This window comes from Staurois parvus, unplaced genomic scaffold, assembly GCF_062004578.1.
Source record: "Staurois parvus isolate SC_StPar_1 unplaced genomic scaffold, SC_StPar_1.0 ptg000168l, whole genome shotgun sequence".
Lineage (NCBI taxonomy): Eukaryota > Metazoa > Chordata > Amphibia > Anura > Ranidae > Staurois > Staurois parvus.
The window spans coordinates 441,406-456,335 of record NW_028317964.1 but is presented as its reverse complement, the minus strand read 5'-3'; the positions used below and the strand labels follow the sequence as shown (position 1 = coordinate 456,335).

The 14,930-nt window shown below is 38.8% G+C and overlaps 1 protein-coding gene across 1 annotated transcript in view; it reads left to right on the top strand.

Moving 5' to 3' along the window:
* CKMT1A (creatine kinase, mitochondrial 1A) overlaps positions 1-14,930 on the top strand; it is a 70,867-nt gene that overhangs the window by 42,317 nt on the left and 13,620 nt on the right. The window contains exons 3-6 of the mRNA XM_089676361.1: positions 8,146-8,344; positions 11,430-11,525; positions 11,660-11,881; positions 12,437-12,522. Of these exons, the coding sequence (XP_089532487.1) occupies positions 8,146-8,344; positions 11,430-11,525; positions 11,660-11,881; positions 12,437-12,522 (603 nt within the window). The remainder of the gene's footprint in view (positions 1-8,145; positions 8,345-11,429; positions 11,526-11,659; positions 11,882-12,436; positions 12,523-14,930) is intronic.

Here is a 14,930-nt window from a genome sequence, read left to right as displayed (position 1 = left end):
TTATTAAACATTTTTTATGGTAATGCACTAGGCCTGTGCGCCCTCTGTTTTTTCTTTCCTCATTCAGTACATGTGCGTCACTTGTCTGGGGAAGAGATGGCACAGGATGCAGTGTGGGAAGAAAACAAGCCGGCATTGCTGGGATACCTTAGGTCCTGCCATTCCTGGTTTATGGCAGAGTAGCTAGATGGAATCCTCTCTTCAGTGAAAAATACATAAAAGCCTGCTTGGAGTTTACAAAAAAGCACCCAAAGGACTCTCAGACTGCGAGGAACAAGATTCTCTGATCTGATGAAACCAAGATTGAATTTCTCAGCCTCTATTCTAAACATTATGTCTGGAGGAAACCAGGCACTGCTTATCACTTGCCCAATACCATCCCAACCCCAGTGAGGTGGTGGCAGCATCATGCTGTGGGGGTTTTTTCAGCAAGGACTGGGAGACTGGTCAGGGTTGAGGGAAAGCTTAATGGAGCAAAGTACAAAGATCCCCTCAATGAAAACCTGTTCCACAGTGTTCAGGACCTCAGACTGGGTCAAAGGTTCACCTTTCAACATGAGAACGGCCATAAGCACACAGCCAAGACAGCACAGGAGTGGATTAAGGACAACTCTGTGAAAGTCCTAGAGTGGCCCAGCCAGAGCCCTGATTTGAACCCTATTGAACATCTCCGGAGAGACCTGAAAATGGCTATCCAACGACGGTCCCTATCCAACCTTGAGAGGATTTGCAAAGAAGAATGGCAGAAAATTCCCCAATCCAGGTGTGAAAAGCTTGTCAGGTCATACACAAAAAGAGTCGAGGCTGTAATTACTGCCAAAGTACTGCGTAAAGGGTCTGAATACTTAAGAAAATGTGATATTTCAGTTTTTTCTTTTTAATAAGTTCACAGACTTTTTTAAAATTCAGTTTTCACTTTGTTATTATGAGGTACTGAGTGTAGATTAACAACAAAAAAACCTTTATTTAAACAACTGCAGTATCAGGCTGCGAAATAACACACACTTCACTTTCATAGCATACCTCTGTATTCTACAACATAGATGTACACGCACCATAAAGACAGCTAAATTAGACATGGTGTACCTTGGTTATTCGACAGATCTGGTCTTTATAGCTCACCCAGGGTACATTACATGCTAGCCATATTAATGGACACTCTGGCACATTTGCAATTGCATTATTCTCAAGGATTGGGCTTAGCTTCAGGCCACACATATAACAATGTAGTTTCAAATTGCATATTCTACATGCACAATATGCCTTCAGTTATGTAGCTATACATATATATAACTATCTATGATTTTCAACTTTTTTAAGAGTTGCCCGTAATATGTATTGGAAGATTTTGATAAGATAAATGGAATACTTCTAGATATTCAAGAACCTTAGAACTGAAAAGGTTAATCACTTGGTTCCTCTCCCTGTCCTGCAGTAGCTTCATGGCAGTGCTTCTACCTCCTTTTCTTTGTAATGAAAGGTTGATTTTTCTTTCTGATCAATATTTGGCACTTATATATGACAATAATTCTTGCAGTGTCATTCTTTCCAAACCCCAATATTGATCTGTGTAATGCAGTCGTACTTCAGCACAAAAGAATACATAACACAAGAGGGGTCAGTGCTGTGTGCACTAATCAGCCTCTGAAATTTGTGCCTTTCACCAAGAGGCTTATTCATAATAAAAGTTGTAATTACTCACAATGCTGCTTCTTGAAATGAGGACAGGGGACACAAGGCACTGGTAAGTAGCTTAAAGAGGATTTTGTTTCTCTTTACGAATATCTCCAGGCCTCGGAATGTCTAGTTTATGCTGTAGAACCATCCTAAAATCAACATAGGTGTTTTTAGTTCAAATAGCTCTTTATTCGAAGTTTTTTAGGAATAAATGAGATAAAAAGACAGGTAATATTAGAACACAGGTCTGTACACCACACATTGTAATAGTTACATGAAAAGTGAACCGTCCACCTTGTAGACAAGAACGATACAAAAAAAACAAGACTATAGTAAAGAGGGAAAAATACGAGGGGCGTTCAAGTCAAACCAGGACTTTTGAGTTTATATAATAAAAGAACACTTTTCAAGGAGTAGGAACTGCATTTATTTTTCAACATACTCCCCTGCTACATTTATACACTTGTCTCAGCATTTACCTAATGCCTGGAAAGCTTCACCATAGAAAGATTCGTCAGTACGCCTGAACCATCCTAGGACAGCCTGCTTCACTTCAACATCCTTGTGTTCACCTTTCCCACAGAAAGATTTGTCTCTTGTGCGATTACTCAACAGGATATGCGTCGATTATCCAGGATCAGTCGTTCTTCACACTGAATGTTTACAGCAATGACTGCTGTGGGCTGGGGTCATCACTGACAGACAAACAACCATCTTTGAAATGTATAGACTATTCAAATTTCTTACTGCGGCTAAGTGTCTCATCACAGTACTGTGCTTGAAGTCTTCTGTATATATCCACAGATTTTATGCCTTCGTTCACAAGAAACTTCATCACCACACACTGTTCCATGCACGCACTAACACTGTTTGCTATCTTGATTCATGGTCTCTGGACTGGTCCGCGACATTGAAAATGATCCGAATCGCTATCAGTTCACCAACATGTCCATGTGTTATGGGGTTTTTTGGGGGTCAATACTGTCCTCCGCTATCAGGGTCTCTTGCCATAATGTCGTTTCAATATCTCACATAAGAGTTTTATGAATTTAGAAAATATTTATCTGCGCAAGAATGGATAGACCAAATAAGATTATCCTATAGGTGTAAGGATACTGCATGAATAATGCACAATATAAAATCAAGTGCTAGGTGCAGAGCATATCCATATCTCATAGCACATCTGCTCCAATGTTAAATGCTCTTCATTGTGGTTAGGTTAGCATGTGGGAGCTATAAGAGCCAGTGAAACAACATGGTCTGAGACTGCAGAAGAATTTTTTTGTGGAATGCCCTAGTTTGCTAAGACTTATAGGTCATTAGTCTGGATATTAGGAAGAACATTGTGTGGAACATACCAAGAGCTAAACATGAGGACTACATCAAGGTGTGTGAAACTATTTTTTGATTGTATTTTCTAACTAAAACCAGGTAAAGCTGGAGTGGGTATTTTTTTTATTGTTTTAACAATTTACCTGCAACCACATAATCTCACATTGAGTATGATGGAGGACCTCCAAAGACCAGTTTTGGAAGAGAAAAAAGTTTGGCAATTTGAAAACACCATCTTAACCAGTACAATGCACCAAGAGTTACAGAAAGGTTAGCTGATAAAAGCAACCATAAGTAAAACATGGGTGCAACATGTGCCAAAGGTGAACTTATCCTTTAAGTCATAACAGCTGCTATTTTTAATTTGTGTGAGAACAGAGTGATTGTAGCCGTATTAGTGCACTTGTGACAAACAATTGAGTACTGACGTGATACTTTTTTATTTGCACTAACATACAATTTTGAGGACAAGCTTTCGGGGTATGTCCCCTTCTTCAAGGTCCAAGCAGTCAGACTGCTTGGACCTTGAAAAAGGGGACATACCCTGAAAGCTTGTCCTCAAAATTGTATGTTAGTGCAAATAAAATAAGTATCATGTCAGTACTCAATTGTTTCTGTGAGAACAGAAAAAGGCTTTCAGCCATACTGTGCTGTATTTGTAGAATCATCTCTAGCAGAGCCCCTGAAGAAGCGTGTGCTGATACACAAAACCCACTCAGGTTGTTTGAGCTCTTCCATCACCCATTCACAAAATGTCTTGTATATTTTTCACCTGCAATCTGTGAATGGATAGGAAGAGATTCAGTGGTTTAATCACAGAATACTTTGGGGAATATTTATTAAAATTGGAAGACTCAGAATTTGGTGCAGCTGTGCATGGTAGCCAATCAGCTTCTAATTTCAGTTTGTTCAATTAAGCTTTCACAAAAAAAAACTGAAAGCTGAGACAGAAAGTCATGGGAACGTTTATATGTGTCTCTAGAAGAAGGTGAGGGTTAAAGCAGAACTAAGGTCACAGTGCTTACCTACTCTCCAAAGCTTTGACATTTGCAAGGGGTCCCTCACTGGCACCAGTACCTTCTCCATGGCTTCTGGTGGGCATCAGTCTTTGGCCATCTTGATTGGCTGATGCAGGATGAGGTCACTCCTGAGAATGTGCAGGAGACAGTCATCCTGGCACACAGGGGTTGTGCTTGCAATGTAACCTGAGCTGTGCATCTGTAGCTCAATGAGCACCTTAAAGAATACTGTGAGCAAGCAGGTAGATTTATTTGATTGCAGAAGATGCCCTCACTCCGATAAATAGCATGCCTGCTTGCAAACTGTAATTTTGAATTTCATTTCACTTTAAAGCTTAGTGCCGTGTTTTTATTTGTTTGGACCCAGCTAGTCCAAATATTTGCTTCAGGTGTGCCCACTGGGAGCGCTGTATAATCTGTATGTAGCATCAGCTACATACTGCATACAGTTCTTTGTTACGGTAGCGGGATGGGGACTTCCCATTCCACTCCTGGAACAAAACTGAGTTGGGCTGAATGCTGCTTAGCCCCTCATAGGAAGCCTTGTATATTCATCGGTGAATACAAGGCTTCCTCTGATTGGCTGAGGTGAGCTCTGCTTATCAACCTCAGCCAATCAGAGGAAGCCTTGCATTCACTGGGGAAATACAAGGCTTCCAGTGAATGGCTGACTATACAAACAAATGGCAAGCATCCCAACCTATAACTAGCCTTTGCAGCAAGGAGCGCATGGAAGAGCAATGCACATCAAAAACAAATAAAAATTCCCAGATCACTTACCATCTAGCCTGCAACAAACCAAATTGACCCCAACGGTTCATGTTAAAAAGAGGGGGTTTAGTCACATACATTTGAAAATACATCTGTAAGCCACAGTGGCCACGTCAAGGGACCCCGGTGTACTGCAGTCCCAACTCTATGATTTAAGAGTCTCCCAAGTAGGAGCATGAATAGCAGTAGATAGATTAAGAGTAGGTGTGCCTGGAGGGAGCCCACTCCTCCTTAATCGCAGGAACGCACAGGACACCAAGCAAAAGCACAATGGCAGCTGAAGGTATCCAGTGTGTCCCTGCACCAATTCACCAACTATACAAACAAATGGCAACCACCCCAACCTATAACTAGCTTTTGCAGCAAGAAACACATGGAAAGGCAACAAAACATAAAAAAACAAAAATTCCCAGCTCACTTACCAGTCAGCCTGAAACAAACCAAATTTACTGTATAAGAGTTCAAGTTAAAAACAAGGGTTTAGTCGCACACATCTGAAAATATATGAGCAAGCCACAGTGGCCATGTCAAGGCACCCCAGTGTACTGTGGTTATAACGCTATCATTTAGGAGTCTCCCACACTGGAGCACCTATAGCAGTAGATAGATCAAGGGCAGGTGTGCTTGGAAGTATCTCACTCCTCAAAGGTACAGGGACGCATGGGACACCCAGCAAGAGCACAATGGCACCTGTCCAGCGCATCCCACCAATTCAAAAGCTATACGCTCAGCCTGACTCGATTTTGTACTTGGAGTTGGATGGGAAGTGCTCATTCCGCTGCTGGAGCACAGCGCTGTATGTAGCTAAAGATACATACAGTTTATTCAGCACTCCCAGTGGGCACATCTGTTAGTGAAAGAAATATGGTCCAATGTGGTCCAAATCAACTATTTAAATTACACGAAACATGAAATTAGGCTTTAATGTTCAAACTGGGACACCAATTCCACTGACAACAATTTCTGCTCCATCTCTGGTGCAGGGAAATTTCCCCAGTGGGTCACAAACAGCAAAAATAAACTGACAGGGGTTTATGTTGTGTGCTATTTTGTATTGATAAGTGACTAAAAAAATGTTGCTGCTTTTCAGCAACTCTTGTAAATGAAGCAATGAAGAATGTACTAAGACAGAGTTTCTATATATATTCATGCAATATTTCTCAGCTGTGCTTCAATAATAAATCCATCATTGTTATTCAAGTTGCCTTCTAATAAAAAAAAAACTATGTCATAATGACATGTAAGAGCAAAAGGTAATGAAAACTATAGTGCCATAATGCATTTAGTGTTCATAATTAAGATTTTTTTTGAATATCTAATAATATTATCATGCAATTATGCCGAGTGAGGGCTGACAGCCCTACCTAATATGGGGTTTGCCAACCATGCTTAATTCAGCTCTCTGTACTAACAACTGCAATGTATTGGTGAACCAGGAAAATAAAAAAAAAAATGATATATTAATTCTTATAGTTTGTTTTGTGTGGAATGTGTCATGATCCTAAACAAAAATTATTAAACATTATGCTACACACATGGTATTGGTTGAAATGCGTATGCTTAAAGCTAAACACCATAAAGAAATCAAACTTTATGAGTTTAGTAATAGAAACATGCAGAATTAAATTACTTTTTAATTCTATTTTAGTGGTTTAATAATTTTATTTTAGTGTTTTCATTTCCTGCTCAATGTTTGGGACATGTGATGCAGTTTAGCTGCTCTAAAATGTAAAATACAGTATATCAATATAAGAGAGTGTATACAAGCAGGTAAAAAGCTACTCCTTGTGATCTTACTGCAGTTTTTTTAGACTACTTGTACCAAAAGTCCTTTCAGATAAAAGTAGCATTAAACCCTCAGCTTTTATAGTTTACTACATTGAATACCATAAAATAATTATAATCATTCCCCAATAAACTATTTGTAGACATTTTTACCTCAGCACTTGCAGTTTACAACGTTCAATGCTGCTGGCTCCTGCTCTCGAAGTGCTGCTTCCCTGAATTTCTTTTCTTCACAGGAAAATGTTAAGAGTATACGGTGCAGTCTCCAGTCAGTCTGTTAGCTTTGAGAAGGAAGAAGCAGGGGGTGCCTTGCCTATCTAGGCTTTGGGGCTCCGTGTTTATATTGATAGACACAGTTTAGAGAGATACAAGTCTAGTTCTTAAATGCAAGGGTGGCTCCATAGGATGCTGCAAGAGAAAGGAGCCACCCTGAAACAGGAAGCCTGGAGCAGTGATCATGGTACCAGCTTAAACTGGAATATATGCAAGGATTAAAACATACAGAAGCTGCATACATGGTAAGTGATTACACCACCTGCTGAAAGTTTTTTAAAAATTGAGGGTTGAATATCATTTTCATGGTCCAGCATTGTCTTTCGAAACTCCAATTTTGTGGGGAAAAAATTAGCAAATAAATAAAATAATATAGCATATGCAATTGCGGCTCAAGTCATATTGTAATTGAATGTTATTAAAAATTACTTTTCTATTTCAATCTGCTGAACTGTAATTTTCTGTAAAATGCAATGCAATATGGCTACCTTGAGGTGTTCTGTACACAGATGGTGTACAGAACGCCCCTCGTATATGTAATTTCCTGTTTGTGTGATTGGCTTACTGATTTTCCTAGAAGTCTGCACTAAGATACAAGTCAGCTTTTTGGCATCCCCTGCAACAAAAATTTAATTTTGGGTGAGATACTCCCAAAAGGAAATCACATCTAGAGGGATGCAGATCTTGCCAATTTCCCAATTAGAGCCCTGCAGGTGCAGCAGCTGATTGAAAATTATAAAATCACTCCCTTACAGATTCACTTACCACATGAACACAGACAAACAGATATTTCTTCAGAATAACAAAAGATAGGAATCTGCAACACAGTTTGTTAAAATCCTTGCAATGTACATAGATCACCCAGAGGGGAAGGTTTTTTCTCAACAAAAGTGAAGCTACTTTTTAAAGACAAATACAGCTGTTTGATTACTATGCTGACACATCAGCAGATAATCACTAGTGCAACTATCTCTACACAGCTAGGCTTTTGAAAAATCTATAACTTGACACTTGGTCTGTCCCCATTGTCACATTTTTCTTCCTTCTAGAATGAATCTATAAAAAAAGACTTGACTCATAGACACTAATGTGAAATGAAAACTCTGTTACCCCGAATTATTATAAGAGGCTTGTAGAATGGCCAAATATTTACCATCCTTTTACAAGGACCACTATGTTTAATGGCACCTGAAATGACAAATATTGACATTGATACTCTCTGTAATATTATTAACATGAACCTACCACAAGCACCATTGTATTACATCTTTGTCCTCATCTCCCACAGTGCAGAATATCCTGACCTCCGAAAACACAACAACTGTATGGCAAGCAGCCTAACGCCTGCCATTTATGCCAAACTCTGTAACAAGAGCACTCCTAATGGCTATACTCTCGACGAATGCATCCAGACCGGAGTTGATAACCCAGGACATCCCTTCATTAAGACTGTGGGTATGGTGGCAGGAGATGAAGAATGCTATGAGGTGAGAAAGTCAATGAGTCTCCTATTGATTTCATATATATATTTATATATATATATATATATATATATATATATATATATATGTATCCCACACACACTGCTCAAAACAATGATGGGTTAAGGACCTTCTACGGCCCTGTCCAGCTCTCCTAGAGTAACTGCCTGTCTCCTGGAATCTCCTCCATGCTTGTAAGAGAGAAATAAGCAAAGATGTCTTCAGACAGTTGTAAATTCATAACCCACTAATTAAACTGAGCTTTAACCTAGTCCTGATGAATGAACTCAGCTCCGTTCAGTTAATTTGCAGTGCGGTTACAGTAATAATCCATGCTGGGGCTGTAAACACAGATGAGAAAAACATGTTTCTGCACTGCAGGGAAGCTTTACAAATCTGCTTAGCTACTTGAAGAAGTAGGTTAGGGCTAAAAGAACGGTTCTTAGTCATGAGACTGAAATTCATGTGATCAATAGTTTTGTGTACATTTCAGTGATTTTAATAAGAACTGTTACAAAGGTGAATTGTAAGTGCTTGACTGAAAAATCGATCACCCACAGTAAAACAATGCTGCAATTTGTGTAGCAGAAAGTGTTAGTGATTAATCTCTTTTTACCGAAGACTATTGCTGAGCAATGAATCTATGTAAATATTTTTCCCATTTTAAAGTAAATCCTCACATATACAATAGAATTGCTATAATAGCCATTTGACAGTTTATTGCAGCCAAGATAAAGCTGGCAAAAAAAATGTACAATTGTCTTTCTTGCAGCCATGAAAAGAGTGCCATGTGGGGGATTTACTAAAACTGGTGTGCACAGAATGTGGTGCGGCTGTACATAGTAACGAACCAGCTTCTAGGGTTTATAGTAAAACCTTTTTTGAACAAGCTGAAATTAGACGTTGATTGGTAACCATGCACAGCTTCACCAGATTCTGTGTGCACCAGTTTTAGTAAATCCCCGCCTTTGTCTCCCAGATATCTCATCCCCTTCTCACGTGACCAGCACACTGCTTTACCACAAATTTGCACAAAGCATAGAACCAAGTATAGGCATTTTTCTAAATATTACAGTGCTGGAGTTATAATAGTAAAGGCAGAACCTCTTATTTTGTAGTTGTTTTAGAAAGTGTTGGCAAGGCTTACATCATGCTCTATAAATTAAATTGTGCCCAGGATCTGCATAGTTCCCATTTCCTGCTGCTTACACTTTCTTACTGGCTAACAAATGTGATATGTGGTTTCATAAGCCAAGAGGATGATGTTGGGGGGTGGAAGGGTGAGATATTCATTAAGCTCAGTTCCTGATGCTCAACCCCCTGTTCCCCTTTAAATTCTAACCGTGCTAACAACCTCTGGATACTAGTGTAGCCCATCTCCAACCACCTATTCATAGTATAAAGTTAATATCTGCTCAATGAGCAACAAATTCATCTTTGAGTTTTTTCTTCTCAGTGTTGCCTGCACTTTATTACTGTCTAACAAATGTGATAGGTGGTTTTTCATACACCAAGAGGAAGAGGGTAATGGGATATTTATTAGGCTCATTTCCTGATACTCAACCCTCTAAGCCCACTTCAAATTCTAACCATGCTACTTACCTCTGGATACTAGTCTAGCCCAGCCATTTTCAGCCAGGGTGCCCAGGCAGGCTAGAGTGCCTTGAGGTTCTTCAGGGGTGCCTTGGCAAAATGTCTAAAAATTGCCCAAAAATTGTATACAAGCCAGCAGGTGGAACAAGCCTGCCTTTTAGTTACACAAAGTCACAGATTTTCATTGTGCTCTATTACAACCTTTTATCTGCTGGCGTCCTAACAACCAATACACCATCAGCTGATATGGAGGATGTAGGTCGTCTGCATGGTGTCCTTGTATGACCCTCCCCTGCCCCTCTTTGTCAGTAATCGTGTCACAATAGCTGAGTGATAAAAAAAAACTGAGGGAGAAGAGAAACATTGGAACACTATTCAGTATCAGTGTATTTGCTTTGGAAAAATAAATCCCCTCTACCTTTGGGTGTCCTACATGTGTGGGTGTGGCTGCATTAGGTAAAACTATTAGAATATTTTTTACATTTTAGAATGGGGTGCCTTGAGACTGTCCATAATTTTAAAGGGTGCCTCAAGAATGTTCATAACTTTAAAGGGTGCCTTGACTGAAAAAGTTTGAGAAACACTGGTCTAGTCTATCACCAATCATTTCTCTGCTGGTTACAGGTAGTGCCTGCACAATGAGCAACAAAATCTTATCTGAGTTTTTTCTTCTCAGTTTTGCCTGCACTTTTTCACTGGCTAACAAATGAGATAGTTGGTTTCATAAACCAAGAGAAAAGTGTAGATGGGTGGACATAATTATTAAGGTCAGCGCCTGATACTCAACTCCTTACTCCTCTTCAAATTCTAACCATGAAAGTCACCTCTGGACACTAGACTAGCCCATCTTTGACCACCCCTCCACTGGTTACAGCCAGTTCCTGCTCAATGAGCAGTAAACTTTTCTTCGAGTTATTACTTCTCAGTGTTGCAAGTTATTAATTCAGATCCAGGATCTGGACTGCCATATGAGTAAACCACTTAAACCTAGAGCAGAAGTATTTACCCTTAAACAATAATATGTTGCACAGGATAGCATTGTTAAACACGGTACATATCATAAATGACTATATGCTTTCAGTAAGGCACTTAGTAACCACAAATAAAAAGCAGTAGCAAAGTCAGTGTGCCTCTAGCCTTGCTAAAGAACTTCAGTTTGTATGAACTAGTAGACCAAAAGATCTTAGAATTATGCAAAAATATCCGATTACAAAATTACCTTTGCTTGGTAAAGCCTGGTTGTCTTGATTCTAAAATGTGCAGTTAAACAAATATATTTCAGTGGATAAACTGCAAATTTCATGATCACTCAGCCAGGTTTTACTTACTTTTTTCTTGTTTTCATTTAAAAAATGATGTGCAGAAGTTTTTTCACAGGGTGAACGGGTGAAAATTATATTTAATATTGTAGTAAATCAAAAAGATCAATGTATTGTACAAAAATTCTTAGATAAAATTATGTGTAATAATCTCTGAAATGGTTTTCTTAATGTTCTAGGTATTTTCAGATATTTTTGATCCCGTAATAAAAGAGAGACATAATGGATATGACCCAAGAGCCATGAAGCATCCCACAGATTTAGATGCCAGCAAGGTAAATGTCACAGAAAATGCAAACACCAAGGAATGATAAGTCCATGAAGCTGGCCATAGAAAATGGCAAATTTGATAAACTGAATTTATACAGTATATTACCCACTATGTGTTCCTTGTGTTTGCTCCTGGCAGATTAAAGCTGGCCATTTTGATGACCGTTATGTACTGTCATCTCGTGTTCGCACTGGAAGAAGCATCAGAGGCTTAAGTTTGCCCCCAGCATGCACTCGTGCTGAGAGAAGGGAAGTTGAGAAGGTGTCAGTGGAAGCCCTTAATGGCCTCAAAGGAGACCTTTCTGGACGTTACTACAGACTCAGCGAAATGACAGAAAAAGAGCAGCAACAATTAATAGATGTAAGTCTCCAACTAAGATTAACTATCTCTACAATAAACTCAAGGTTTACAAGTAAACTAAACATTTTTCTTGGATTATATGAACTAGCAATGTAGAGTAATCTTCCGGTTCAGCACAGTTACTGCAAGTATCTGTAGGGATTTTGTTGTTTTTTTAACCCATTGCTAGGGTAATAATTTACCATTTTAGATATAACAGACTTGATTTGTCTTTCCATGCAATTTATGCTAAGTTGGAAACTCTATATATGGGATCAGGAAACATTTGTGCATCCAGACAGATGTTTCTTTTCTAAACATGTCATAGTATTACATGGGCTTTCATACACAAATTCGTACTAAAATGTACTTCTCAGTACATTTGATGACTTGATGAATGTCCTTCAAAAGTACTAAAAAAAAGTTTCATTTCATTTTAACATTCTTTTTTGGAATGAATGAACTTTTTTTTTCTTTTTACTATTGAGTGTAATATCAGAGAAGGTTGTTATTACACTGTGGAGAGCTGCAAATTTGTCCTTTTGTATTTTAACTTCATGTTTTTTTTCTTAATAGGATCATTTCCTCTTTGACAAGCCTGTGTCACCATTACTGACAGCAGCAGGAATGGCCCGAGACTGGCCTGATGCTCGTGGCATTTGGTAAGAGGCTGTGAAACAACGTTTATGTCTGTTAACAAACAGGATGCAATATGTTAAGCCATATGGTCCAAAAATGTCACTTGCAGAATTAAGTAACAAATGCAGTCAATGCAGTAATTCATTGTATGCTCCTCAGTACTTTGATACTATATGAATATCATCCACTGCTAGACCCATGAGTGCCTTGCCTCTATACCTGTTGGATGGATTTCTTTGTGGGTGAGCACCTGGACATTTACCTCACAAAAAGAGTGCAGTGGCTACCCTTGGGACAATATACATACAAGGTGTGTCCAGAAAGTATAGAATGAGTATGAGAATATTTTAAAAATGATTTTATTGAAAAAGTTTACAATTGAACATAGTTTCCTTCAAAGTATGCACCTTGTGAGTGTACACAACGCTCCCAGCAATTTTTGCATTCTTCATAGCATCCCTAGAAGGCTTCATGGGATGGTGTTCAGAGCCTGCAAAGTAACTCTTTAGACTTTATGCATACTACCAAAATGGTGTCCTTTCAAACCCTTTTTCTTTTGCACCTGAGAAACTCTTTGTTTTGAGCAGCCAAGAACTTCCAGGTAACATTTTTGATTCAATGTGAAGTACGTACAAATTCCTTATGGACAATTTCACATAAAGCAAAAAAAACAATGACCATTGATTTGACTTCTGATTTGCAAATCTGAGCTTTCTTGGGGCAATGGGTGACATGGGTACGTGTCACTCTGAACTTTGTTTCTTCGTCTCGGGATCATACTTAAACACCCAAGATTCATCTCCTGTGATCACTTGACTCAGGATCTCTTTCTAAACAGGCCAACAGGTCTTGGCAAACAAGTTGACGGCGTTCCTTCTGATAAGGTGAAACGTTCTTTGAAACAAGTTTTACACACACTTTTCTCATGTTCAAATCCTCAGTCATGATTTCATGAACTTGGTAATTGGTAATTTGACTTGGTAATTCCCATTTCCTCTGGAATTATTCTGATAGTGAGCCTTTGGTCACGGTTTAGAACAGACCTCATTGCATCCACATTCTGTTCCATTTTTGATGAAGAGTAACATCCTGATCGTTGTTAGTCTTCAACACCTTCTCGTCCTTCCTTGAAGGACTTTGTGCCTTTGGTACACTTGTGCAGATGATAGGGCATCCATCCATATGCTTTCTTCACCATTTCCAATGTTTCCGATGCATTTTTACCCAATTTCACACAAAGTTTTATAGTGTACCGCTGTTCCAAACACACTTGCATTTTTCTTAATATGAGGCACTTGAACAGGGTGTCACAAAAAAGAATGTCTTGACTCTGACAGGGCTGGAACGCAACTGATCAGTGTTCTAACATATACCTGGCACCCCACCGCAAGTGACCTTTGCCAGCTTCTCCCTTTACAGAGCCCTTCTTGAGCGTAGGCACTTCATTCTCACTATATTCTGGACACACCTCATGTCCAGAATATAATATACAATAGACAGTGCTGGATTACTAAATACGCAGAATAGGCACCAGCCTATGCCTCCCATGCCATTGAAGGGCCCCAGCAACAACAGATCAAAATAATATTGATTTGATCTTGAAAGAAAATTACAATGAAACTTTCTTAAATTGTTTGCAAAAGATAGAAAAAAATAAATCAACTCTACTTTACATTAAAGACACTGTGGTGAAAATACTGCAACAATGCAATGTACCCAATAACAACTTAAAATGGAATTTCACTTTCTCCATCAACATTGACAATTTTTATTCCTTATGCTGCTAGTATTAGTAAATAGATAGGAAGGAACATTATATTTACTTGTTTAAAATTTTTTGTATCCATTTCTTCTGCTACTTCCTGGTTTCTATACCTAGGTAAATTGTGCCATAAATTCCAGGAGTCTTCAGGAGGGGAAATGCTGGGGGGGGGTTCTCAGCAAAATAAAGAATAGAGACATGGATGGATGGGGAAATTTTGCTTTGAATACTAAACATTTATTAAATAGTGTTTTTGTTTTGTGATGCTCAGAAGCAATGTAAATTTGCTTTAAAGTACATAAACCATAGACATCAGGTTCACATTAAAGTTGGTCTCATAAAAGCTCATCTTCTTTCAGCTGTCCGTTTGTAAAAAATTTGATGCCACCTAGGTACATGTAATGTACAGTAGTGATGGTCATCTCCATCTAGTGGCTGAAGTGCACACTACTTAGTTCAATGTTATCCTGCTAGAGCACGTGCACAAGAATCCTCCAGAAAGGCCTCAGGGCCTCAACAGAGTTTAATCCAACACTGACAATAGTGTCATCACACGCAATTGTTTCTTCTCTTGGAAGTACAAAAAAAAATTATATTTTTTTTACTATATTCCATTCACACAAGAGTGCGGCGCTTGTTTCACAGATACCAAAAACCTGGGTGCACAGT